Below are 26,943 nucleotides of genomic sequence, written 5' to 3' on the forward strand. Positions count from 1 at the left end.
ATAAAGTAGCATGTTCCACCAAAAATATGAAAAAGGGGAAGAAAGTATAGCATCATACCTTTAACTGACATGTGTAATCATGTTGTTTATCCATGGAGTTCATGGTATTTATCATACTAGAGTCTAGACACATTCTACTTTGCATCGCCATTTATTGAAATTGTCTAAGTTTTAATGCATTTATTTTCTGTACTTTTGAAGGTATTCTCATTTGGTTACTAATGTTGTATATTGTGATGCAGATTGCAATTGAGACTGCATCGTTAGTTGTTCCTGATGAGCTTCGATTCTCTGATGGATTCCCTATTGTAAATGATTTCAATCGTATCATGTGTACTTGTTTCAATGGTGCATCTAATATTGCACAAGCTGGTGGATTAGCTTGCCTTTCTCCAGAAGGGTTAAAGGTAAGAAGTGCTCTTCAAAATGGTTGTTTTGACAGATATGTAATATCCGGGTTTCTGTTGTGTCATATTTTATCATTTTCAAGTTATGTTTTTTGATAAGAGACATTGATAAGGTAGCAAAAGGAAAATAAAGCACTCATTGATAATTTACCTTATCTATTCTTTATCAATGATTAATTAACTTACCTAATTCGTATGAATCATACTTGTTCTTGATGATATGAAAAGAAAAAACAATATGTCAAAAAAGGGTCATTGATAAGGTAGCTGTTGTAAAATTTTCTTTGACCTTTCCTCTGTTGGATTGAGATTGCTTATTATAAGAAAGCATGGTTTTGGTCACAGAGATCTGCAAAGTTGTAGGGAAGTTTATTTGAGACTAAAATAATGATCGTTCACTTTAACTTGTATTAGTGCTAAAATCTTTCATATGATGATTATTAATGTGGGATGCTCAATTTTGTTGCAGGCCATGCATGGAGTTGTTGAATTTTATAAAGAGAATACTAGAATCATTGTAGAAACATTTACTTCACTTGGGTTTGATGTCTTTGGAGGAAAAAATGTGCCATATGTATGGGTTTGATTTCCTGGTCAAAATTCATGGGATATTTTTACTGAGATCCTTGAGAAAGCACATACAGTTACAACTCTAGGAAGTGGGTTTGGACCCACAGGTGAAGGTTTTATAAGGGTGAGTGCCTTTGATCATAGAGAGAACATATTAGAAGCTTCATTTGTCAATATATCTTCATTTGTCAATATATCTTATGTAGGATTTATGCCTAGATTGAGATTGAGATTTATAAGCAATTGTGTCAGCATATGAATTACATACCTTTCATATTTACAATAACAAAATTTAAATAGCAAAATTGAGGATTATGTGTGGTAGTATGTTGGAGAAATAACTCCTATTTTAGGGATTTTGACAAAACAGCATAGCGAGAAATATTGAATTCAAAAGGATGAGAATGTGAAGGAACAAGAGGTGCAGGTGAAGGTTCAAATCACATGAAAAGTCATTTGTACACACTGTGAATTTTGTTGTACATTATGTTGTATTTTAAGAGTGCTCCCCCAAGGTAGATGTGTTAGGCTTGGTACTTTGTCTCTTTACTTCACTGATATATGTGTTTGAATTAGTCTACGCACAAATAATTAACATGTTACCAAAGCTGATACGCCTTTTGTGAGCTTACAAAGAGCTAAGGAATGGAAGAGAAAGATTGGAAGCAGGGTGATATCAGGAAAAATCTCTTAATGAGTTTCCATCTTTAGAGTTTCCACAAGAGAAAAAGCAGGGATTCCCTTAAAAGGATAATCTATTGGTTGGGTATAGACACATAATCCATGTGATCAAAGCTTCAGCAGCAACGAAAAATACTAAAAAAGAAGAATGGATTTTAGATGTGGTGGAAACGCTCAGCTTTAAATTCTTTAGGATTCTCAGACTACATTGTTATCTGAAGATAGAGATTAGATTTTGTGATGCTTCACACTTAAATCTGATGTATTGTGTATATGCACTTCTTTTTTGATATGCAACAAAGCACAAAATGGAATTGATGATAGTATAAAATAACAATCACTAATGACAACATTATATACTTGATGAAGGTTTTGAAAATGGGGTTGCAAGCTTTGGGTTTAACTGTGGAGGAAACTCCGTAGTTAAGCGCGCTCAGGCTGGAGTAGTACTGGGATGGGTGACCTCCCGGGAAGTCCCGGTGCTTCACCCTTGTGAGCATCACCTAGATCCAATGAGTGCTAAGTGTTCTATTTATTCTCATGAGAGATGGATTCATGTTGAATCACTACTCATGAAACATGAGTCATCGAGTTTGACTCAAAAATCACATAGTTAAATCCTGATATTCAAATCACAACATTATATACTATTATCATAGTTAACAGAATACTACAGAATATGGGATTTGATATCTTCAATGATGGATTTCATCAGGATTTACATGCAGATTAAGTGCAGATTTGATGCACACATGACCCAAAAGAAAACAAGGGATAGGAAACTCAAGATAGCGAGCAATTATTGTAAAAGAAAGAGAAAGTCAACAAGTATAGTGGTCAAGGCGTTGCCTATTTTTATGACTCAAAATCTAACATGGTACATCATATCACAAGATTCGGTTGTCACAACTTTGAGTAGGAATTTCTTAGTTGAATTCGAGTTTGAGTTCAGCGAAGATAAAATTTGAGAAAAGAACCCATAGGAGACATAGGCTCTAAAATTTGTCACTAAATATGAATAAAGGGCTTCATTTTGTCAATATATCTTATGTAGGATTTATGCCTAGATTGAGATTGAGATTTATAAGCAATTGTGTCAGTATATGAATTACATACCTTTCATCAATAGATAGATTAAATTGAGCTATTTGAAATTGTTGATACTGAAGTTGAACCCTAAATTTGCTCATTAATGTACTAGTAGTTAATACTATTGCATACCTTTTTGGATTTGCTAGTGTACTTTCTTTTGGGTGTTGCCCTTTCTCCTTTGCATCCAAAATGAACTCATTCCAGTCCCTCACTGAAACAAAGGGAGGACGCTCGTACTTTGGGTTTAGGACGAGGCTCTTTCTATATGTGTCCCTCACAACCTTAAGATGTCTGGCAGCTTTTTGTAACAATTTCTTACGATCAAAAATATTACTACCAAACTCATGCTCTATATCTTTGATGAGCTCATCTTTTAATTTTTGAGATTGGTAGTTCCACCTTTTAAGAAAAAACACAAAATTGTTAGATATAGCTAGTATAAGAAAAGACCTGAATGAAAGGAAAAATGTTGCACCAATTAATGATATGAAAAAAAATAGTGGGAGAAAATTAGTTCAGTTATGATGTACAGCAACCTAGTACGTATGGTGGGCCTGAATCTTCGCAGTGTGAGGTCATAAAGCCTCCTATAAAATGTATCATTTCCTGCAAAAAATGTCATGGGATAATTAATAGTAAAAACCATTAAAATGAATCATATGAAAGAAGACTCCCACTTTTAGTTCTCTGTAGCAAAATTGGTTAGTATCTTCTACTAAAAGCATGAAATTGCAATGTACCAAATTACTAAACTAGAGAATTACTGGTATAGACAAAAGGTCATTGATAATTCAGATGATCCTACCAAAGCCCTAATAAAAAGGAATTCCAGAATAATTAAACAACTTGCACAATACGACACACTAAAGAAGGTCATGAGGCATCACTCCACATCAAAAGCCCTTGCATTCACCACTTCCTATCATGTTTACATCTTGCAAGAAAATCCTTATTACAATATAAAAAATAATTATTTAAAGTACTTAGAATCTTAGGACATTTCAAAGGCATTAATTCATTATTGTCAATCAACAACGATGTCTCCATAGATCCCGTGCTAGAAACACGGGAAGCTCTAGGAAATGACGGTGAATTATCACCAATAGATGCACTATGACCCGCATTTGGTGACATACCAGATGGTGCATCTCCTACCACAAAAAAAAAATACACTATGTGATGCATCCCAAGATTAAAATACATATTATCAACTCATAATTAACACAAAACCAAATATAGAAAAACAAGGATTTACCAGCTAGATGTCCCCTTGTTGCCGACATTGCAGTCGGCAATCTCGTACGGGCATCCGTCAACCTCGTAGGAGTCTCCTGCACTAGATGACTTGAACAATACATTGTTAGCAAAGACATTCTGAAATAATAAAAGTAAGAGTTAAGAAGTTTTGAATGTTCAAAATAAAAAAATCCTTCTAACTTGTCAACTAAAAGATTATTTTATCAGTGGCAGTCGGAGCTCTGCTACTACCGGCCTCACCGCATTGTCCTTGACCACGTTGTGGATCAATTGCCAAAAATTCCTGTCTAACAAGAATTTAGTAGTTAAAGTTTCTTACAACTCTTTAAAAAAATTGCATCAATAAAGTATTTTTGCACATATTACATATTTTACTTCACAACATAAAAGATTATAAAATATAAATCTTTATTGAACTTTTGTTATAACTAAATATTCATTGGAGCTTACTTCATAACGCTAAGCTTTCGCTTTCAAATCTGATAGCTTCTTCATCATCTCCCCGGTTTCCATATTTGCCTCATCCAAAATTTTCATTGCTTCTATATTAATTTTTCTAATTTTTTTCTTCAACATTTTTATGAAATTGGGAGTATCAGCAATATCCTCATCAGAATGCATAGCTAGTGGCTCGGTGCTTACTGTTGCTGCTTTACCCTTATCCTGAACATCAAATTGTGAGAGGAATATCAGTAAAACTATCATAAAAACTCAAAAACCGTAAATAAAATAAAGTAATAATATAACATTTTTCAACTATCTAATTTGTACAATTTCAAAAAAGTTTACCCTCGCTGAAGAAGGGGTGGGAGTAGCATCCTGGTGACCTCTATCATTTGTCAGATCCATATCATCCTGTCACAAAGATTAAACATAAAAAATTTAGCTAACTGAAAGCAATAGACAGCAAAAAAAAACTTATTAACAAAATGGTAAATAGTACTTACAGCCCTCATGATAGTAACTTTGTTTGTATCTATGCGATTTAAATGGTAATCAATTAGCAGTTCTTCCCCTACACTTATTGATTTTATTGCACAAACAAAAACTTCATTCCCCTCACGCGCCTCAAATATGCAATTGGGTTGCTTACTAGTTGAAGAAGGTTGCGTACTATTTATAAAACTTGCAATATTACCTATTGCTTTTGGTCTCCCACCAATGTACATAGAAAATCTTTTACTTTGATCATTTTCTTTCTGTTGTATATAATTAGCTGATACCCCATACCTACGCATACTTTTTTTATATCGAACAATCTGCATCCAATCATTGTAATTGTAACATGGACCGACATACTTGAACAGTTCGACAACTTTGTTGTAACATACCTTTATCCCATTCATGGAAAATAGGCCCAAACCATGTAATGAGGATGGAGCAATTCGATATATCCTCTCATTAACACAAAAATCTATGTTAATTGGAGGTAGCTCATTGGGTATCCATTCTTTCTCAATGTGTGAGTACCGAAAGGGCACCTTGATGTCGCCTTTGGTCTCATCATCATAAGAACATGACCCCCCATTAGCAAGGAAAAATTGCATGCGTTTATCAAATTTTTTTCTATTCTTTTGACCTCTAGTTGATTTCCCTCTTTTAGTTGTACTACATGTAGAGATTTTATGTACCATTTCCTCATTTCCCTCATTCGATGTAGATAGATTTGACAAGTACCTATTTGGTGGGTCCTACAATCCATCAAATGGAAAGTGAAAGTGACATATATAGAATGTAGTAAGTTGAAAGTGATTATACAATTATATTTCTATAATTATATTTCTATACGGACCTTCTTTGTCTATATATACATTATATGATTATATAATATGTCTATTTATAACATACGTGCTCATTGATAAACAAGAAGAATATAAGAAAATTATGTCTATTTATTGACTTATACATGTTGATCCATGTCACTGTGCACAATCCACGCCAAATGGGTCAAATCTCTTGTAGTCAATTGACTGTTTGCAAAAATGGTGACAATCAGACACAATATAAACATTGGTAATTATAAATAACATATGTTTTAATCATTAGAAATGAACACAATAAATATGTAATCAAATTTCCTGAATATGTTAATCATTTACCTTAAGTTAGCTAAAAATTACATGATACACGTTTGCTACAAATAACTTAGAAGACAACATGAGCAATAGGCAACATCGCAAACATGAACAAATTTCCCTTATATATGGAATGCAAGATTGTCAACAGAAGGGGTGACGATGTACCTGTAGTCAATTGACTATTTGCAAAAAGGGTCATAATCAGACACAACATAAACATTGGTAACTATAAATAATATATGTTGTAATCATTAGAAATCAACACAATAAATATGTAATCAAATTTCTTGCATATGTTAATCATTTATCTTAAGTTCGCTAAAAATTACATGATACGTGTATGCTACAAATAACTTAGAAGACGACATGAACAATATGCAACATCGTAAACATGAAAAAATTTACCTTATATATGGAATGCAAGATCGTCAACAGAAGGGGTGATGATATTTGTAGTCATTGATTATCTTCATCATCATCATCATCATCATCATCATCATTGCCATCATCACCATCATCACCGCCATCATCATCGCCATCATCACCATCATCATCGCCATCATCACCATCGCCATCATCATCATCATCACCATCATCATCATCATCATCACCATCACCATCATCGTCATCACCATCATCTTGATCTTCATCATCTACTTCTACATCATCTTCACTATCTTTTTCTTCCATAACATTATACTTTATCGGCCTTCCTCTTGGATCATGTCTAACAACAAATGACCAACCCTGTTTATTTGGAACCTCTGAGTAAAACACTTGCTCACATTGGCTTGGAAGAACATAGGGCTCATCTCCAATTGGCTCAAATGACCTTGTATTCATCATTGTAAATCCATTATCATGTTGAATAATCGTTCTATCTGGATCATTTTGATTTAGTCGTAACCTGTACCATTTAACGACGAATAGAACTACTTTGAAGGTGTTAAATTCACACTCAATTATATCATCCAAGATGCCATAGTATTGATTTTGAGACTATTGAGGATGTATGTCGTTTCTAGATGATATATTGGTGACCTCGAAAATTGCAGTTATCCCAGAATCACAAGTTTTTTGTGTGTCATCCAACCTTTTTATGCGGAATTTGTGGCCATGATAGTACATAGCTTTGTGGTACTTGACCTACAATTTTTGAAGTGTGTGTAAATTATTTGCATCGTGAGTTGATACGAAACATATGTCAAGTTATGATCATTAATAAATTTCTACATACCTCTCCACCTCTTAAACCCTTTACTAGATCAACTACCATCGGCATAACATTGGAATCTCCATTACGATGAGCTTCTGTAACCAATGAAGCAACACCTTCCCATGTTAATGAGCAACCATTTTGTTGACATCGTTCAATCCATTCTGTCATCCAATCAAGATTGTTCACAATATACAAATGTATTGCATCCCACTCTCGACCACCTATTTCAAAAAAATACACCAATTAAAAATAACTTATATTGAAGATTTATATGAATTAATTAACTACAATAACATCTTAGATTTACCTCTCACTTTCCTCGATCTACCTTTTCCCATCAAGTACTCCCCTTTGAATTTGTTAATTGAGTTGGGATCCCAAATACGATCTACATGGATGTTTGCTGCAAACTTAGGAAGATATTCAGTAATGTACACCTGGTATACCATATATCCCTCCACCAGAGAACCCTCAGAATGTGCTCTCTGTCGAAACAAGCCTTTCAAAAATTTCAAGTGCCTCTCAACCATCCACATTGACCTGGTTGGTACAGGTCCACACAATTCAATCTCCTCAACTTGATGTATGAGGTAGTGTTCTTGTGCATTGAAAAAACTTAGAGGTAGACACTTTTGCATTTCACACATCAGAAGAGGAATTTTTCTCTTCCAATATTTTATATCTTCTTTATTGATTTCTTTAGATGACAACCACCTCATGTATTTTCCAAGATCATATATAACCTGTTTGACATTATTGGCAAAGTGGTGTGGGAGAGATAGAGGTAGAACGTACTACAATATTTTATAAAAGAATGCAATTGAAACTACATGCAGTATATAAATATATAGTGAATACAAAATAACATGAATTACCTTAATAAATGTATGCCAATCATGTGTTTTCAACCCTGGCCCAAATTCACTTTTATTTGATATGACATTGTTTATGTTCGCAACAAATCCTGTGGGAAATCGTTTTTTTTTTATGACTTCTTTTATAGCATTGCTCTGCTGCTCTGACAATAACCAAGGGCACTTGTATCAATCTGGTCTCCATTTTTATTTGGTCGAATACCATTTTTCATTGCATGGTTGGATTCTTCAATGTCACTACAAGTTTTGACAATTTGATCTTTGTCGCGCCTTCCATCTAAGATTTTCCATAATGTCTCTGCTACATTCTTTCCAATATGCATAGGATCAAACAAATGCACAATTGGGAGTTGCTCGTAGTACGACAACCTATTAAATTGTGTAGGATAAATTTTTAGTCCTTTTGGAAGTTGGAAATTGATGTCTTGACGACCTTCACAACCATCAATCACATCATCAGTAAACAAAACACAATATTAAAATATAAATTTGAAACAAAAAGCATCAAATGGAATGAAATTACCTCGACGATTTATTTTATTGTATGCCAACTTCCATTGGCGAGGTGTCATTCTTTGTGACTTTGATGTAGTCTCTTCTAGACCATTGAAAAGATGTTTTTTGGTAATTCGGTACTTATGATTTCTGTGCAGAAAGTGTCTATTCTCATCAAACACCTGCTTTCTTAAACTTTTTGAATCATGAGTTTTCATCTTTGGACCACAAACTAGACATGCAAATTTACCCTTTGTTTGAAGACCTACAAGATCGTCTATAATTGGATTAAATGTGTTAACTTTGACATACCAAAAAAGAGGTGTCAAGAAGAGAACATACCACAAAAATGTGTTAGCCCAGGGGCATCGTGTATTGTCCATGCAAGCTTTGCATGAAATTGAAATTGTCTTTGTCCTATTGGTCTACAAATGTCATACATAGTAACCCCATTCCATAACACCACCAACTCGTCGATAAGGGGTTCAATATATACGTTGATATGTTTGACTTGGTACTTACCTAGTTGAATGAGCAAAAGCATTACATAATTATTTTGACCATTTGATGGATTAGTAATAATAAATTAATTTAGATGACCACTAAATCAAAAAATACCTGAAACAATTAGTGTCAACATTATGTGCTCTCTCTTTATGGACAACCAAGGAGGTATGTTATTGTTGATAACAAAAATAGGCCACACTGAGTAAGTGGATCTCATCTCTCCATAAGGATTGACACCGTCTGCTGTGAATGAAAGCTTGAGATTATGAGGTTCTTCTTTAAAGTGTGGCCATTTTCCCTCTATTTCCTTAAATGCCAAACCATCTGCAGGCATTCACATAATGTCATCTTGACTTCTGTTGCGTGCATGGTAATCCATAAATTGTGCCAAGCTATTGCACTTGAATAATCGTTGCAAACGTGGAATAATGGAAATATGCCGAAGAACCTTGCGAGGCACCTTTTTTGTTAATCGATCTGATTGATATCTACTGATATGACAAGTAGGGCATTGTGTTGCAAATTCATGCTGTTTATGATATATAATATGATCGTTCGGACATGCATCTATTATTTGATACTCCATTCCAATATCTTTCATGATGGCAGATAATTCTTGGTATGAATGAGGTAGAATGTTTGATGGTGGTAACAAACACTCACCTATCAACCTACGACCAAAAATATAATTTCTTAATTTAAAGAATATTAATTGCTACACGAACCCAATGTTAATTGTAAGAGAACTACGAGTAAAATAATGAAAGAAGATGGCATACCTTAACATACATGTCATTGCTACATTGGATAAACCATTCATAACCTTCAAGTTCACCAATAGCAATACAACGACAAGAAGAGTTGTTTTGGAGCCTTCATATAGGGACTGGTGTGCCTTCTCAAGTAAAGGTACATCAAACTCTGCATCATCATCACCATCATCATCATCATCATTATCATCTTGATCATCGTGATCATTTTGATCATCATGATCTTCATCATCCTGATCTTCTTCCATGGTATCATTACCTTCTACTTCAATATTCACACCTCCATGTTTCCTCGTTTGGAAATCCGCATTCTTCGAATTGTCATGGTCCATAACATGAAACTCAGGGATGTTGACCTATATGAAAATGATGACCTTATATTAACCATGACCATGATGTCATCATCAAATCATGTCTTATGTAATTTATAAACTATTAAAATACATACCAATGGGTGATACTCATTTCCCCCTTCAATGTGACCATGTTGCCTACAATGTTGCTCAGCTGTTGTGATTAGATATCTTTGAGTCTTTAAGCCCTTACACATTTTGCAAGGACAATAACCTTTTCCATCACCTTTTCTTTTTAAGTTAGACCACAGTCTAGCAATTGTCTCCCTATTTTTTTGTGCGTTGATATCGTCAGACATGGTCTTTCTTGAATGGAATGACTCGTTGGTGGAAGAAGGATGATTTGTTTGCAACTTGCAGATGGAGTAGTAAGAGGAAGACACATATAAAAAGGAGTTAGGTCTCTGAACCAAGTAGGAGTTAGGACATGCTGGAGTGGGGTCAGCCCAAGATATTTTGGAATCTTGAAGAACCTGGTAAAGGGTATCTGGAAAGGTGAAAATAAACAAGTATTTTTACAGCTACAAAGGAGGAATCGAGAGCATTATAAATAATGAAGAAGAAACTTAAATCCATACAACTTCACCTCTATTTACAATTTGACCTTTCTGCAAGTGAAATATGACAATATACAAAATTTCCAATCACATTTTCACTTAAAAAAGAACACCAAATATACCTTTGCTACAATATCTTCTTCAAATTCTTTGCTATCAGATTCTTCAGAATTGCAAGCTCCTATGCAGAAAAAAGATGAGATGTACTAAGTAATTTTTGATGGGCAATATTTAAACAAATCAACTATCAAAAAAACAATTTATGAAATTCAGTTGCTTTATTATGTACTGAAGACTTGGCAAGATGTTCCCAAGTCTATCTATAGAATGCCTATCTGCATGGTTGTTTGCAAATAGTCTAGTACGGTGCCACTTTTGAACAACAACAAATGTCACTGGGGCTGGTAATTTGGCTCAAGAGATGCACAAGCCTGTTGACACCATAGAACTTTTAGTTCATCATATAGCATTCAGCTGTCTTCTTTAACAAAATCCAAAGAGAATACAAACAAACTAATGAGCCGTGTCTATCTCAATTGAATAGCAAGTACTATAGTGAGTATTAGGAAACTGACCTTGCGAATAGCATCCAATTCATAAAGTATTAGGGAAGTGACCTTGCTAATTAGTTTAACATAGATTGGTGAACATAAAATTCATAATAAAAATTTGATTTTTTTCCACACTTGTTCAAACCATATAATGAAACGACAAAAAATGAATTGTATACAAAGACCATATTGTAGGCTATCCAAGTTGAAAGTGAATAGATGACCTTTGTGGGGTGTTGTACCAAGTGGAGCAAGTATGTGAGAGCTTGAAGATGAAGGGATCCTATTTTGGGGCCAATATTTGGTGGTTTCGAGGTGCCTAGGGAGAACCTTTGATGCTAAGTCTTAGTTATGTAGACTTTGGCGAATTTGGTGAGCTTTCTACGAGTTTGTACCTGCTGTATCAGCAGCCACTATGCCCTATTCCAGACCTTCAGTATTCTGATTGACATCAATTATAAGTGTGCATCCAGATGTTAGCTACAATTGATTGGGGTGGCTTTTAGTGTGTATCAGTATAATTTGACATGTGTAATGGCAGTATCAACATGCTATCAACATCTTACATTATTTAGAAGAGGTGTAGTTCAGTGGGTAAATGTTTGATCATTGTGGGAATGGTATTCTATGCTTTCTGTTAGGTTAATTTGTGTTGTTGTAGCAGTCTGATTTTATGATCTGAATGTTGTATCAATTTTTTTCAATAATGTTCTTGTTATTTTTCTATATTGTAATGCATCTCACTATAATGTCCCCTTTTTGACATGACATTCAATAATAAAAATAAAAAGTAAAATATAAAAAATTAAAATAACATGTAATATAATTATAATTTAATTAAGTTTAGTGAATGATCAAAATGAATGCAATAAAGAGTTATGAGTATTGAAGGATTAAGATATAAAGGAGAGACCATTCTATGAGAAGAGAACATGAAGGAAGCAAACAATCATTTGGAAATAAATTATTATTCTGTGAGGCAGCAATGAAGGGTGGTGACTCAATTCCTTTTGAAGGGTGGCAATTCTTTTATAAATAAAATATAAAGGGAAGATCAATAGAAATTCACCATCAAATGTCATTTCATTCAACTAGATACAAAATCAGAAATCCATTCAAGAATCAATTTATGAAATCATTACACACCAATATATCAAATTAGCATTCATTCAATCATCACTATCAACATTTGTTAAATCATCAATCCTGAATCCATCAAAGTAAACCATTCAATTGTCCACCTATCATCAATTGGGAATCAAATATCAAAATAACCAAACAATCAGACCAGCAAGCAAACAATCAGTCACTTATACAGGCAAATATCAACTATTCAAGTATCAACCATTCTAGCATCCAATCATTTAAATATTTATAATTAAGACATCAATTGGTTAAGAATCCACCCATTAATCCTTCAAGAAATGATAATAAAGAGAAATCAGACAATTGACAATGATCTATCAAATACATCAAGATATCGATTTTGAATTCTAGTTAGTACTTGCAAACTGGACAGGTTATGGGCCCATAGGGTAGGCTAAGGATTTGAGGCAATATTTATGATACATATTCCACAAAAATTAGCATAATTGGTATAAATACTAGGTCATTACTGCAGAGCGTAAAAACTGGTTGATTAGGACATTTAGCAATTCCTGATTTGGGTACTCCGTTTCAATTTGTTTAAATTGTTTTGTCCAATGTAGGTTGATGCTTTTTAGTTTCAACGTTGAAACCCAAAGTGTCATATTTGGTAGGCATGTTTGTTCTTATAGCCTTAAATTCATTGACTGTGATTTTAAGAGAAATCTACGGCGAGACTTATTTTTCAAATGCATGATGAGAAACGATTTCCACATTGAAAAGTTTTATGAGAATTCCTAGGTTCAACAGCTATGTCTTTTCTAGGGCTTATAGCATCTCTTGTTTTGAGCTTATGCAAGTGACAAAGTATGAGAAGGGTAGACTTTAGCAATGGCTATTGCTTTTGTTATTATTCCATTGTTTATTATTTTTCTTATCTCATATCTATGTTTATTTTACATTTTTTCATTTCCACATAAATTGTGGCCTGAGGGGCCACACTTTTTTATATTGATTTAAGAAAAAAGATCACACATAAGGGTGCATCTATAGCTAACTACTTAACATCTAGAATCATATTAACAAAAAGGTTCATATTCATTCTCAAACATATTAAATTGTACATCAGGATAGCCACCAGGGCTAGCCTCTAAGAGCAATCTAGAAAATTTCCACTATTCAGATGGGTGACAAGAATCATAGTCCATCTTGCAAAAATCATTTTCCAAACCGATACACAGGCTTTCTCAAGAGTATAGAGAATAGCCCAACCTTCCATCTAATTTTTAGAATGAGTACTTAAGGAAGTAGAAAAGAAAAACTAAACAGGGCTTAAAGTTCCACTACTAGTACCACCCATTCCTGTTGGACGTGGATTACTCCTTGAAAACCCATCTATATTGATTTTGAGGAAATCATTTGGGAGGGGAGGCACTAATCTAAATGGTTCACTTTCTTGACTTGTTAAACTCTGGGACCAAACCTATTTTGTGAAGAAAGAGAAAAGCATTGATCCAAGTGATTAGCAATGTGGAGATCCAAATGAACAGTTGACTGAGATAGCTCTTGTTTTGACATACCACCCTCTCATGAAATCTCATTCATATTATAATCTTGCACAATTTTATCATAGAAAAGGTGATTATGAAATTGTCGGCTGCTACTACATGGCATCAGTCAAGGAAAGCCAGAAGCCATAGGATTTTGTGTTGCCATACTTTGGGTTGGGACAGGTTAAATGAAATTGGGAGATTTTAAGAGTTCTCTCTCAAATTTTGAAAAGGTTCTGGAGGTTCACCCTGAGAACTATGAGAGCTTGAAAGTTGTAGGCCATATATATGCTCAACAAGGGGAGCGAGAGAAGGCTTTGGAAATTCTAAGAAAGGCAACTCGCATAGATCCATGTGATGCTCATTTCTTTATTAAGATGGGTGAGTTATTGATATCATCAGACCCCAGTGCAGCCTTAGATTCTCTTAACACAGCAAAGTCTCTTCTGAAGAAGAGCAGAGAAGATGTACCCATTGAATTGTTAAACAACATTGGGGTTCTTCATTTTGAGCATGATGAACTAGAGTTGGCTCAGTAAACTTTCATGGAGGCATTAGGAAATGCTTTTTGGGTTGAATTCATCAATAAAAGCCCCAGTATCAATTCTGAAGTTTTTCCTGTGTGTTTAAAGGATATGGAATTCTTCCATCGACTAGAAGAAGAAGGTGTTTCACTTGAGTTTTCGTGGGATAAAGTGACAACATTATTTAAATTGAGTTTCTTTTTAAATACTATTTAAATATAATTTAAAATATGAATTTATCCATGAGAAATCCAATGAATAGGTGCTCCTGCATCATAGATGGAGATGCTGATGCAAGGTATGATGTTAGTGAATTCCCTCTTAGCCCCCTAGTCCACCAACTCATACATGAAACCATGGGACAAAAAAGAAAAAATGTTGGATTTAAAAGCTTTTCTGATTGGTTATTAGGAGTATGAACGAGGTCTGCATGTCAGATTCGAATGAAGCCCTAAGATTCATTCAAAGCCCCCACACCACTATTGGCATGGAGGCTTCGAGTGAAGCCCCTTGGGACCTTCATTCAAAGATTTGGCTTCATTTGAAGCCCCTAAAATTTAGCTTCCCCACTTTCCATCTGATTTCTTCATTATGAAAAGTGGGAACCATTATTGTGGCCCTACCCAGGAACAAAATTTTATCACCTAATTTTCCTTTTGTTGAGTTTATGATCTTTCTATGAAGAAAATAAAATAATAACTAACATTTTCTATGTTTCAAACTTCTATGTTGACTAAAAAACATCTGATGAAATAACTTTATTTGACAAATTCCATTAAAAAATTATAACCTTTTTCAACCTAGACTTATATTAGACATTTTATAAGTTACACTAGATTAACATGTTTAAAAGTAACTGCACATATCTAAATGTGTGCACTACATAAGTGTGCGATAAAAATATATATGTATATTTCAATCTATCTTGACATATGTTCATAATCACTCGTATGAAAAGGAATGTATTCAAATATTTCAAGCTCATCTTTGTCATTTGGCTCCCCAAAAATGTGCATACAAGTAACAAAATATTATAGAAAGTCAAGTATTCAAACTATTTGCTAAATGTTACAAGAGAACGATAGATCGTTCATTGTTGAATATATAAAATATTTCATATACCACAGAATAACTATTTTATAAATGAAAACTTTCATACATGGGATGAAGCATTCTGGTTGTTTGAAAGTCTATTGGACATTGTGAGCTTGCATAAAAAATATCACAATAGTCCTTGAATGCTTGAATGTTCTTTTTTCACCTATAAGTAGTGGTGAATATAGAAATAATGAGACATTTTATTTAATCTACTATATGGATTTGAATCAAACAAAATTATTATAGCAACTCAATGCAAAGGAAAATCAATATATTTAATTTAAAATAGTCTAAATGTGTTCATAAAAAAACTATAAATGATTATCCCTATTTAATTGATCTTTATATATTCCTAGTTTTTCAACTAACGACCAGCCAAATGAAGCCCATAAAGACAACAAGACACAATTTATACCCAAATTAGCATTTTAGAATATTATGAGTGAACCACTTTTCTTTCTTTGTAGCCTATTTTATCTTGGAAATAGGATACCAAATCATGTTGTTATCCTTGATTTATAATCTTATCCTAGTTGATATTTTCTAACAAAAAAATCAATAATCTATTTAGATAACTTGTCTTTTATAGTGTTAACCATTCTCCAAAAATACATTTTTTTTTTCTAAAAATATCTTTGAACTCAATGGAAAGCTCATGATTCAACTACCTCTTGTCTCCTATTGAGGTATTTTGGGGATGATATAATAAATAATTCATTCCATCCTACATTGGTAATACTTCTTATTTGGTGAATACATCATTTCATCAAAAAGACTCTTTGTGTGGTGAACCTTTAGTATTTTACCTATACAGTAGATAGATCAGAAGCAACAACATATTTAAATAAACTAAATATCTCTAGAAACATATATGTATATATGTAATAATGTAAATCAAATCAATCTGGAATATTTTCAAGATATAAGTTAAATTCTCATGGATCATTTAGAAGTCATATGTCACAAAAATCTTCAAGTGGGTTACAATTTCTTATTTTTGAAAAATAAATCAAATATTGAATAAATTTGAACCTAATATTATTTAAAATAATTTTAAGATATATATTCAATAAAAAAATAAAAAAATAAAAGATAATAGAACTATATCATTGAACATAAGAGGAACAAAATTTCATCACTTGATTTTCCTTTTGCTGACTTCAAAATCTTTCTATGAAACAAATAAAAAACAAATAACATTTTCTATGTTTCAAACTTCTATATTGACTACAAAACATCTTCTCAAATAACTTTATTTGGTGAATTCAATTCAAAAGATTAGAACCATTTTCAACATAAACTTATACTGGGTTTTCAACAATTTTCAAACTTCTATTTTGACTACAAATGATCTCTTGGAATATAGATCATCCATTAATTGTTGAATATGTACAATATTTCAGATACCATACTATTTAATCTTGCCAGGCTGTTTGAACAGCTACATGACACTGAAAAAGAAAATCTTTTGTACAAGCTAATATTGTTCAAGTTTCTTGATTATGTGGATGCATATCTACGACTTGCAGCCATGGCCCAGGCTCGAAATGAGATCCAACTAAGCCTAGAATTGATTGGGGAGGCACTTAAGGTGGATAAAACCTCAGTAAATGAGATTACCATGCTTGGCAACCTGGAACTAAAAATAGATGACTGGCTTAAAGCAAAAGAAACAATTAAAACTGCACAAAATGTATCAGATGGTAAGGATGCTTATGCTGACATTTCTCTTGGAAACTGGAATTATTTTGCAGCTTCACGCAATGAGAAGAAGGATCCAGATGTGAAGGGAATACATCTTGATAAGGCTAGGGAACTGTATTGTAAAGTGTTGGCTCAGAGACCTGGAAATGTCTATGCTGCAAATGGGGCAGGCATTGTGCTAGCTGAAAGGGGTCATTTTGATATTGCAAAGGAAATTTTCACACAGGTTCAAGAAGCTGCAGCAGGAAACATCTTTGTTCAGATGACTGATGTGTGGGTAAATCTAGCACATGTTTACTTTGCATGAGGACAGTTTGGGCTTGCAATGAAAATGTATCAAAATTGTTTGAGGAAATTCTATTTTGGCACTAACACCCAAATTTTATTATATTTAGCTCGATCACATTATGAAGCAGAACAGTGGCAAGATTGTAAAAGAACATTATTAAGAGTAGTACATTTGGCACCCTCAAATTACATGTTACGCTTTGATGTTGGTGTTGCCATGTAGAAGTTTTTAACTTCAACACTTCAAAAGCAAAAACGTACTGCTGATGAGGTTTGTCAAGTAGTGTCTGAATTAAAGAATGCCCTCTGTGTGTTTAGCCAACTGTCAGTAGTGCCAAGCCCTCATACACATGGCAGGTTTCAAGGATTAATACAGGCTGCCCACGTTGCAGCCCTATATGATTGCTTTCACAACCTGCCATCTCCGTGCATTTTTTCTATATGTATGCTAATTTGATTTAAGGAACTGTCAGGCTATGTAATTGTATGATTTGATCATGAGCAAAACTTTGTGGAATAATGAAATATGATACAAGAAACAAGGAATATGCACTATGTTTCAATGAATTTTTAAAAATGTCAAGGTTGATTTTGCAAGATGAGCATCATAGAACTTTACAAAATTATGAAGACAAGGTAGATTTTGTGTTGCTAAACAAGAAAGCATATTTCTAACTGAAGTATTGACATAAAAAGTTTAGTAACTATCCTAGAAAGTAATCTTGACGAAAGAGAGCATATTCTTAAAGTAGTGGCTTGGTAGAAATCCATTAAAAGTGTCCATTAAAAAACACAATACAACTTGAATATGTCAGTATATGGCAGAGAGTTTTACATGGCATTCCTGGGATAAATAGAATAGTAGTCAAGCCCTATTCAAGAATGAAAAAGCTTGTTATTTTCCAAGGAGAGGACTTCTATCAAGACGAATCATTAAATGTGGAGTGCACTTTGTAACAGACACAAAAGATTGCATGAAAGTTGTGAAAGGAGTGCAGAAGATGCTCACTTTTTCCTTACAGAGTAACAAGTAGTTGGTGTTGTTGTTTCTATTAGTGTGAATTATGCAAAGTAGCTAATTGTGTTTGATAAGAAACTCAGTGTCAATTCAGATGACATCCATTTCAAAGGAAGAAGACCTGATAAAGATAAGGCTCTTCAAGCCCTAAGGAGATCAAAAGCGTTCAAAATTCTAGAACCCTACATAGTCAAGAGAAGATAGAGTGTGCAGAGTTTCCCCTAATAGTTGAGATCATGAACATAATCCAAATAGGCAGTTCGTGGAAAGTCGCATAGTATGAGTGAAGAATCTAATGAGATGATACACTGCATATCATAAAAAGTGGAAAAAAAAACCCCCAAAAAAACTTTAAAATACCATGTGATCGGAGCATGAAGGAGGTGGCAAGAACAAGAGCTAAAACAAAAGGGTGATGACATTCAAGAAAGCACAAATGGAAGTCTACAATCATAGCAATAAGTCACAACAAAGTTTTATTACAATGTTTTACAATCAAACGCACCCGTCAATGATCTGTAGTAGACGTGCCCTTGTGCCCTTTTCGATGGAGATCAGACTTTTTTGCTTCCCTCACACCAATGTTGATGGAGATCAGACTTTTTTTCTTCCCTCACACCAATGTTGATGGAGACCGAACTCGCAGCTTCCCTCGCGCCAATGTTGATGGAGACCAGACTCGGAGCTTCGCCAAATGAAATGTGAATTACATTTTTGCCCTTTTTTTTTGTTTTATGCTGTCATGTGTGTCGCAATTTTGACAAAACTAATTTGTCGCAATTGCGACGAACACGGGCATGTTATTAAAAAAAAACAAAATTTTTCTTTATAACGCGACCAACCAACCCATTTAAAAAACTTGGTCACAATTTTTGGTCGCGATTTAGGGTGAAATGCACTAGTGAGGGTTTCTTATTTCATGTTACTAGATATCCTATATTAGGATTGATTATTGTATGCTTTATTTATTCATTTGATCTAATAATATTATGTTTTATATTTTTAGAGCTCAAACCCTTAGTTTGTTATTCCATTCTTTCCAGTGATAAGTTATCTTTACATGCAAGTCATCTTGGCTTAATGAAGTTGGATTGACAACTACATAATCAATGTCTCAAACACTTTTTTCACCATAGAAGATTTTAATTAGGTGATTATGAGGCTAGTAATTGGGGAAAAATGTTAGGATATTGATAGGATAAAATAAGAACACTTGAAATGAGGCATTGATGTCCTTGTACCTCATATCAATCATATAATCAACACTTAGATTACCAGTGTTGTGATTACTCTCCGCATAAATAATCCATCAATTAACACACTATTATTGTTAAATCCATCTTGTGGTTAAATGCAATATCATTAGGTGGATACAAATAAAGGCAAAATAGTTAAAGTGCAACTTAGTTTTAGACCAAAATATTCGACTATTGACTATGGTGCTACCCTTCAATGGTTGTGAGGCCTTTAACTTTTTTTTTTTGCTTTAAAAAAGCCTTTAACATGGTGTTACATGAAAATAATTGGTATATAATGAAAGAACTAGGAATCCCTGATAATCTTAGAGTTGCAATGTATTGTAAGGAAATTTGCAATAAAAAATATCATTATTTCCACATAACCCATAATAGATCTAAAATAATCAAGTACTTAGAATCCACATGTGAGAGAATAGAAAACATACCCACAAAATGTGACACAAGGTATACCTTGAGAAACCCAAATTTAGGGAAAAATCTAGACTCCAAAACCATCCATCACCATGCATTATTCAACAAAAACACAATTGCAATACAACCATGGAAGCCTTTAAAGTCATTTCCACCGCCAAGCATTACATGTGAACAAGCATGAACCCACACATACCACGTCATGCTTCTGACCTTCACAAATGCTCATTTGGCTAACATGTCTCTCCTTGTCTTGTTCATCAACAACTACCCTTGTGGTTGCTTTATAGTAGTAAGCTCCCATAGAACCACCAAGTGACCAGTATTGCATAAAACCATGTGCTATCAAACCCCCATTGAACCACATTTAATTTTGGACATTTAATTAGTTTTTCCTAATATTAAATAATTACATCAAATATTAATATCAATACAACTTATCAAGAATATTCTATGATAATCTCTACAAGGTGCGCATCCATCTAGGTGCCTGTAGGCGCAACATTACATAATAAAATACAATAATACAATATAAACAATATTATGCAACGTGTGAAACACCCATAATCCCAACAATCTCCCACTTGTTGTATACATTGCATAGGGTCAATCTATAGCCACATAAATGAACAAGGAAACAATCCCTCCTAGCACATCCATTGTCATGAATCAATGTACACCATGTGCTAAATCTAGGTACCTATAACAAAATCAAAGTATCCAACATCTCAAACATGAATAATCCCACCTCTTATTATTCCATTGCCATTGCACATATATAGAAGTCATAAAAAGAGAAAGCCATCCAACCTATCACATAGGAATCATAAAATCTTGTACCAACTGAAATACCAATCACAAACACACGATCCAAAGGTAATCACATGTATCTATGGTTGTCAAAATCTATAGCCGAAATAACACCCATATAAAGTTCTAAACCATCCAACTATCCATACCTCCAAATGTATACCATGTAAATCTCACATCATTAGTATATCCAATCTATAACCTGCAATCACAAGTCTCGAGAGAAATATCTACTACATATACACCAAAAAGATCTCACTGCAAAAGATAATGTCAAATCTATAACCAATCCACTCACAAAATCTCATACAAGTGAATCCATGTAGTATCAATGACATCCAAAGCACATAAACTATTAACCTACAAGAAGAACTCTCATAACAAGTCTCCAACACTCTCCCAAGTTCTCCATAACCAATAAAGGAAAGAGATAAAGGAATAACCATGTCATATCTCACATGACATACATGAACACAAATCAGTGATCATGATCTCTAACCAATCCAAATATAATGTAAGTGAAACCAAACATCCATGAAGATAAATAAGACTAAAGAGAACCCATGCAAATCATAATCTATATCATGTCCTTCTACACATGCCTCTGGATGTAAATTGTGCCAAGTAAGATCTCCTCTAGAAAACCTTAATGAAGAAACCATAAGAACAACCAAACTATACCATTTAACTAATTGTGGATGTAATCCTCTCACAAGAAGACCAAACTCATAAACCATTCCTAAACCAAGGAATAAACATAACTAATCCAAGGAATATACCTAATAACTATCTCCCAAACTCAACTATCATAACAACATATGCACAAGGAGATAACTAATGCTAAACCCTCTCTCAAATGAACCCTCCAAAACTAGCTCATATACTATAGCTCAAGATCCATATCAATAAAATACAAGCATAAACATAATGCACTTGAGAGAAACAATGGACTATACCTCTCAAGTACTAAACCATTGAGTAGACCAAGAGTGGATAATGAGAACGCTCATCAAGATATTCAAGTCTCTAATCAAGACACAACTAAGAAAAATATACTCTTAAGTCCAGATCAGGTGAATTAGATGCAACAAGAATATGAGGGTACCCCTACTAGATGTAATTTGGATCCCTACAAATAACCACACAATGGAAATATAACAATAATGAAAGATCTGATACCAAATCACAATACTTGGTTGTAAACATAAGTTTGGGTATCTCATTGAGATGCTTAGTTGGAGATAAACCAAGTAATTGGGATTTAGTGTTGGCACAAGAAGAGTTTGCTTATAAAAATTCTATGAATAGTAGTACTAGGAAGACACCTTGTGAGATTGTTGCTAGCATGCATCCTAGAGGAATTACATAATTAGGGAATTTTGGTCAAGAGGAGAAGAGAAGTGTTGAGGCAGAGGGTTGTACATATTTCATGAAGACTTTGCATGATGAAGTGAAACATAACTTGGTGTTGGAATTCTTTAGAATAACTTGGGGGGGAGGTGAATAAGTTATCCAAGGTCCAGATGTACAATTAAAACTTTTCACAACTTAGCGAACCCATATCCATAAAACATTTTCATCATGCATGCATCCATTAGATTATGCAATCACTTAAGCTTGTAGGTTAATGCCAAATCAATTTGCAGAAATCTAAACATGAAACATAACATATTTAATAACACATTTGACACAATGATTTAACGTGGAAACCCAATTTGGGAAAAACCACCAGTAATATGCTACTCATTCTCACTCTTTTGAAGTGATGCCCTATGAAAGGCCAACCCTATTAAAGGTTACAATACACACTGTTAAATGTGACCCAGTTAAAGTATTTCAATCATCCTATTAGGAGCGAGCCTTGTTAGAGGACTTTAGATCATTCACTTGGAATGTCACCCGGGTAAAGGATTTACAAATGATTGTTAGGTCAACCTTAATCCAAAGGGTTTACCCTAAACCGATACAATGATTAGAAGGTAACAGTAAGGCTTGATCTGATAACAACTTACAACTCCATTTGTAGATTACAAATCTCTATTTTAGTCCTCCCTTTTTCTTGGCTTTCACACTCTTCAACTTTGATAGCTTGTTCACCCTTCAAGCATCCATACCCTTAAGCCTTCTTGCTTTGCTTGCTAATGCAATCTCTTCTCTTAGGTCACTGAATGAAGCAAATACCCTAGACTCATTGTCTTCCTTAGGTTCTTGCACATGACAACCTTTGCTTCTAACCAACTATATCTATAAATAGAGTATTAAAATATTTTGTCTTTCATCCTCCATCATCCATTTCAAGGTTAGGTAGGATTCAATGAATCTACCGCTCAAAAAATTCTCCTTTCAATCCTCTTTGAATTTGCCTCAAAATAGTTCATCTTGAATTTTGTGCCACTAGCTCATCAAGCTTATCTTCCACACGGTTCACACAATCCAAAAAATCAAACTTGTCAGCTCAGATTTATCGAATTCATGATTTTTCTCATAATGCTGACACTTGACATTAACTAGCTTCTGATGCTTGGCACAAACTACATTGCTTGGCATCTGGACTGTCAAAACACTCAACACAAACTAAAGTTTACTGGTGCTCAACATCAACTAAACTTTTCTCGGCTTACACTGTTTCACTCAACTTACACTAAAATTGACTTTGCTCGGCTCCAATTGATTTTCTACTTGACTTACACTATCTTTGTTTGGCACCTACTATGTAGAATGTTAAGCTTTGCAGACAAACTTTGTTCAACTTGTTCTTCTAAACTTAATCATTGTAACCATCTTTTGCTACCTTAAGTATATTACCAATGCACTATAATATCATTTTCTTAACTGATCCTTGTACTCTTTTTTGGGTGATCCCACAATAATGGGTTCCACTTTTTGACCAATTTTGACACTAAAATTAATATTTTTAAAATAAACTTCACGTTCGAGTGACTATATCTCTAAAACTATGAATAATTTCGAGATGACATAAATTAGTGATTTCTAGTACTCTGTTCCTACTTTGTAACCATATTTTTTAATTAAAAAAAAAAAAATTATGTCAATTTTTTCTTCTCCTCTGAAAAGTGGTACATATTAAAATTCAATATTTTTAAAGAGTGATAGTCCGTTTGACACACATAACTTTTTTCCTAGAAAAGATAATGAGGTAATTCTTTCAGCATTGGAATTGTAACATCAATATCTAGATGATGCATTTGGTTTGATTCAATTTGGTTGAATATTGTATAGTTTATGAAGTTTTGAAGTGACACCAATCTTAGACATACGTTTGTTTTGACACAGATAACTTGAACTCAATTTATCTTAAATCTATTTATTTATTTTTGAATAGAAAGCTATCTCAATAACCTATTTCCTAGATATTTTTCAAAATTTTTTTTGACTTAATTTACTAATTTTCTCGAAGTGTTGAAGTCAGTTGATGTTCAACGGTAATGAACCTATAATGAGTTAAACTCATTTTTGAAAGTCTTAATGAATATAATATGTATTACAATTATAGTTGTTGGAAAGCTTGCTTCGAGCAACACAAATTGGCATTTTTTATTTTATAGTAGGAGATCAATCATTTTCAATTTTGGGTGTCAAAAGAGCCTTTTTTTCCCCCTTTCAGAATAGAGGGTCAAAATTTTGTAATTTGACATGTTTGTAGCAAACATACGGTTCACTGTGAACATGCATAATGGGTTCGCTGTGAACATGTGTTCGTGCGAACACACACCCTTAAGTTTTGCAAACATATTAATGAGGTATGTTCATAGTGAAAATGCCTAATATATGTGAAATATGTTCGCTGCAAACATTATTATAATATATGTTTTCTGCAAACATGGTTAATATGTTCGGGCGAACAATTGATAAATGTGATTTGTGGATTTTTCTATTTTTTTGGATTTTCTTCGTCCCACAAAAGTGGAACCCATTATTGTGGGTTCAACCTTTCATATCATAACCTAACCTTTCCTTTAGGTGCTATTGTTACCTCATTTGATCAAATCTTCTTCATCAATCAAAAAAATAATTGTACTTAAATCATATAAGCAATTGTCTTACCAGAAAGTAGCAGATTTGACATTAGTGACAAAACAATGATTAAAACACTATTCATACTCGTGTCAATCTATTTTCAACACTTAGAACATAGTAATTAGAAGTATAAGGACATAATTAATAACACTAGGAGACATAACAATTTTGCAGTAGGTGACGAGGTCATGATTCATTGAAATAATAGATTTCCTATTGGATCATACATTAAGATGAAGATTTAGCAGTTTTGATCTTGTAGAATCTTGACGAAGTTTGATAGTGATAATGCTTATGAAGTTGAGTTTCTTGATGACATAGATGTTTCACTAGTTTCCCATTAGAACACACAATAAGATGAAGATAAAGAAGTTTGAACCTTGTAGAACCTTAAGGAAGTTTGACAGGGATAATGCTTATGAAGTTGAGTTCCTTGATGACATGGATATTTCACCAATATTCAACATTTCTAATTTATATGACTAACATAAGCTTGTTGATGCTTCAACTGTGAAGTAACATTATCCTAAGAAGAAGATGGATGAGATCAAAAGGATTTTGGACAAATTTTTTGGAAAGAGTACTAGAGAAAATGATTTTTTGGAATACTAGTTTAGTGGAAGAATAAACTAGATGAAGAAAATTTTCAGATTTCTTAGTCTGAGTTAGAACATTTTAATTTTACTCAAGTTGAGCATGGATTCTAATGTGGAAATCATTTTTCTTCTTCTAATAACACTAGGTTTCTGATGTAGGAGCATCTTGGGTTCTTGGTAATCTTCCATCACATTGTTTTATTTTTCTATTCTCGTTTTCTAGTTTGACTATTCGTCTATGCAGTTCTTCAATCGTGCATTTTAGCCTACACAATTTGAGAATCTTAAAGAAGACCTATCACAAACCATTATTCTATGATTGTACATCGTATGGTTTTATATTCTTCGAGTTTCAAATCATTTGTCCTTCAATAACATGTTCCTCATTGGCACCTTGAGTGATGTATGCAATTTTTTTGGTGTGATAATTACTCTTATGTGTGGTGACTTGCAGCTCTTAATGAAGATTTGGGGATCATGTGTAGGCATTTATGTTGGCTTGCACATCCATTTGTGCTTAGTTGTTCGATTGATTATCTTATCGTTGAGGTTTGACCTATTTGTTGTAACATGTTTCCTAATTATTGGAAAGTGTGATACATTTGAACCACCCTATGTGTCATGATGGTTATATATGTAATATTCCCAATGTATCAAGTAGGGTATAAAAGGAAGATCTAGAGGCTAATCTCTTGTGCAATTTGTGACCACACTGTGGTTCAAGTCTATAATTGAAGGCTACAACCAAGGATGCTTGTTGCTCGACATGTGTGAAGGCAATTTTCCATTGGATCTACAAATGGACAATTGAATCTTTTGTTTCTCTCATTCCTTGTTATTGTTGCTTCCATTTGTTGTTGTTGTTGCTTTCATGTGTTCACTCTTGTTGCTTGGTTGGACATCTCCATCATATATTTCTCCATCCTTATCAATGTCAATATGAATGTGAGTTATGGCATTGGAAAACCTAGAGAATAATTTTTAAAGTTTGTTGGTCACCTTGGTGATCCTCTATAGGTGTGAAACTTGGTGCATGAACATGTTAGATTGAAAAAGGGTGGCAATTATAAAGAATTCAAAACATCTAATCATCAATAAACTCAAAATTGAAACTGTTCTTCTATAGGAGATCTTAGCTGTGGAAACACA

At 33.7% G+C, this 26,943-nt stretch overlaps 1 protein-coding gene and 1 pseudogene across 1 annotated transcript; both read left to right on the forward strand.

Moving 5' to 3' along the window:
* The first annotated feature begins 271 nt into the window (after positions 1–271).
* LOC149539913 (LL-diaminopimelate aminotransferase, chloroplastic-like) lies at positions 272–1,039 on the forward strand. Its single transcript, XM_089799390.1, has 2 exons — positions 272–407; positions 877–1,039. The coding sequence occupies exons 1-2, from the start codon at positions 330–332 to the stop codon at positions 991–993; spliced, it is 195 nt and encodes a 64-aa protein (XP_089655516.1). The 5' UTR covers positions 272–329; the 3' UTR covers positions 994–1,039.
* Positions 1,040–3,832: 2,793 nt separating this feature from the next.
* Positions 3,833–19,385, forward strand: LOC149539914 (protein CTR9 homolog; annotated as a pseudogene).
* Positions 19,386–26,943: the final 7,558 nt, after the last annotated feature.

This window comes from Cupressus sempervirens, chromosome 9 (genome assembly GCF_028749045.1).
Source record: "Cupressus sempervirens isolate cs-2001-9-10 chromosome 9, ASM2874904v1, whole genome shotgun sequence".
In the NCBI taxonomy this organism is placed as follows: Eukaryota; Viridiplantae; Streptophyta; class Pinopsida; order Cupressales; family Cupressaceae; genus Cupressus; species Cupressus sempervirens.

Excerpts from the sequence above, each read along its gene's own strand:
- LOC149539913 (XM_089799390.1), top strand. The coding sequence starts at position 330 with ATGTGTACTTGTTTCAATGGTGCATCTAATATTGCACAAGCTGGTGGA. Across the intron at positions 408-876 it reads TTTCTCCAGAAGGGTTAAAG|GCCATGCATGGAGTTGTTGA; the intron begins GTAAGAAGTGCT and ends ATTTTGTTGCAG.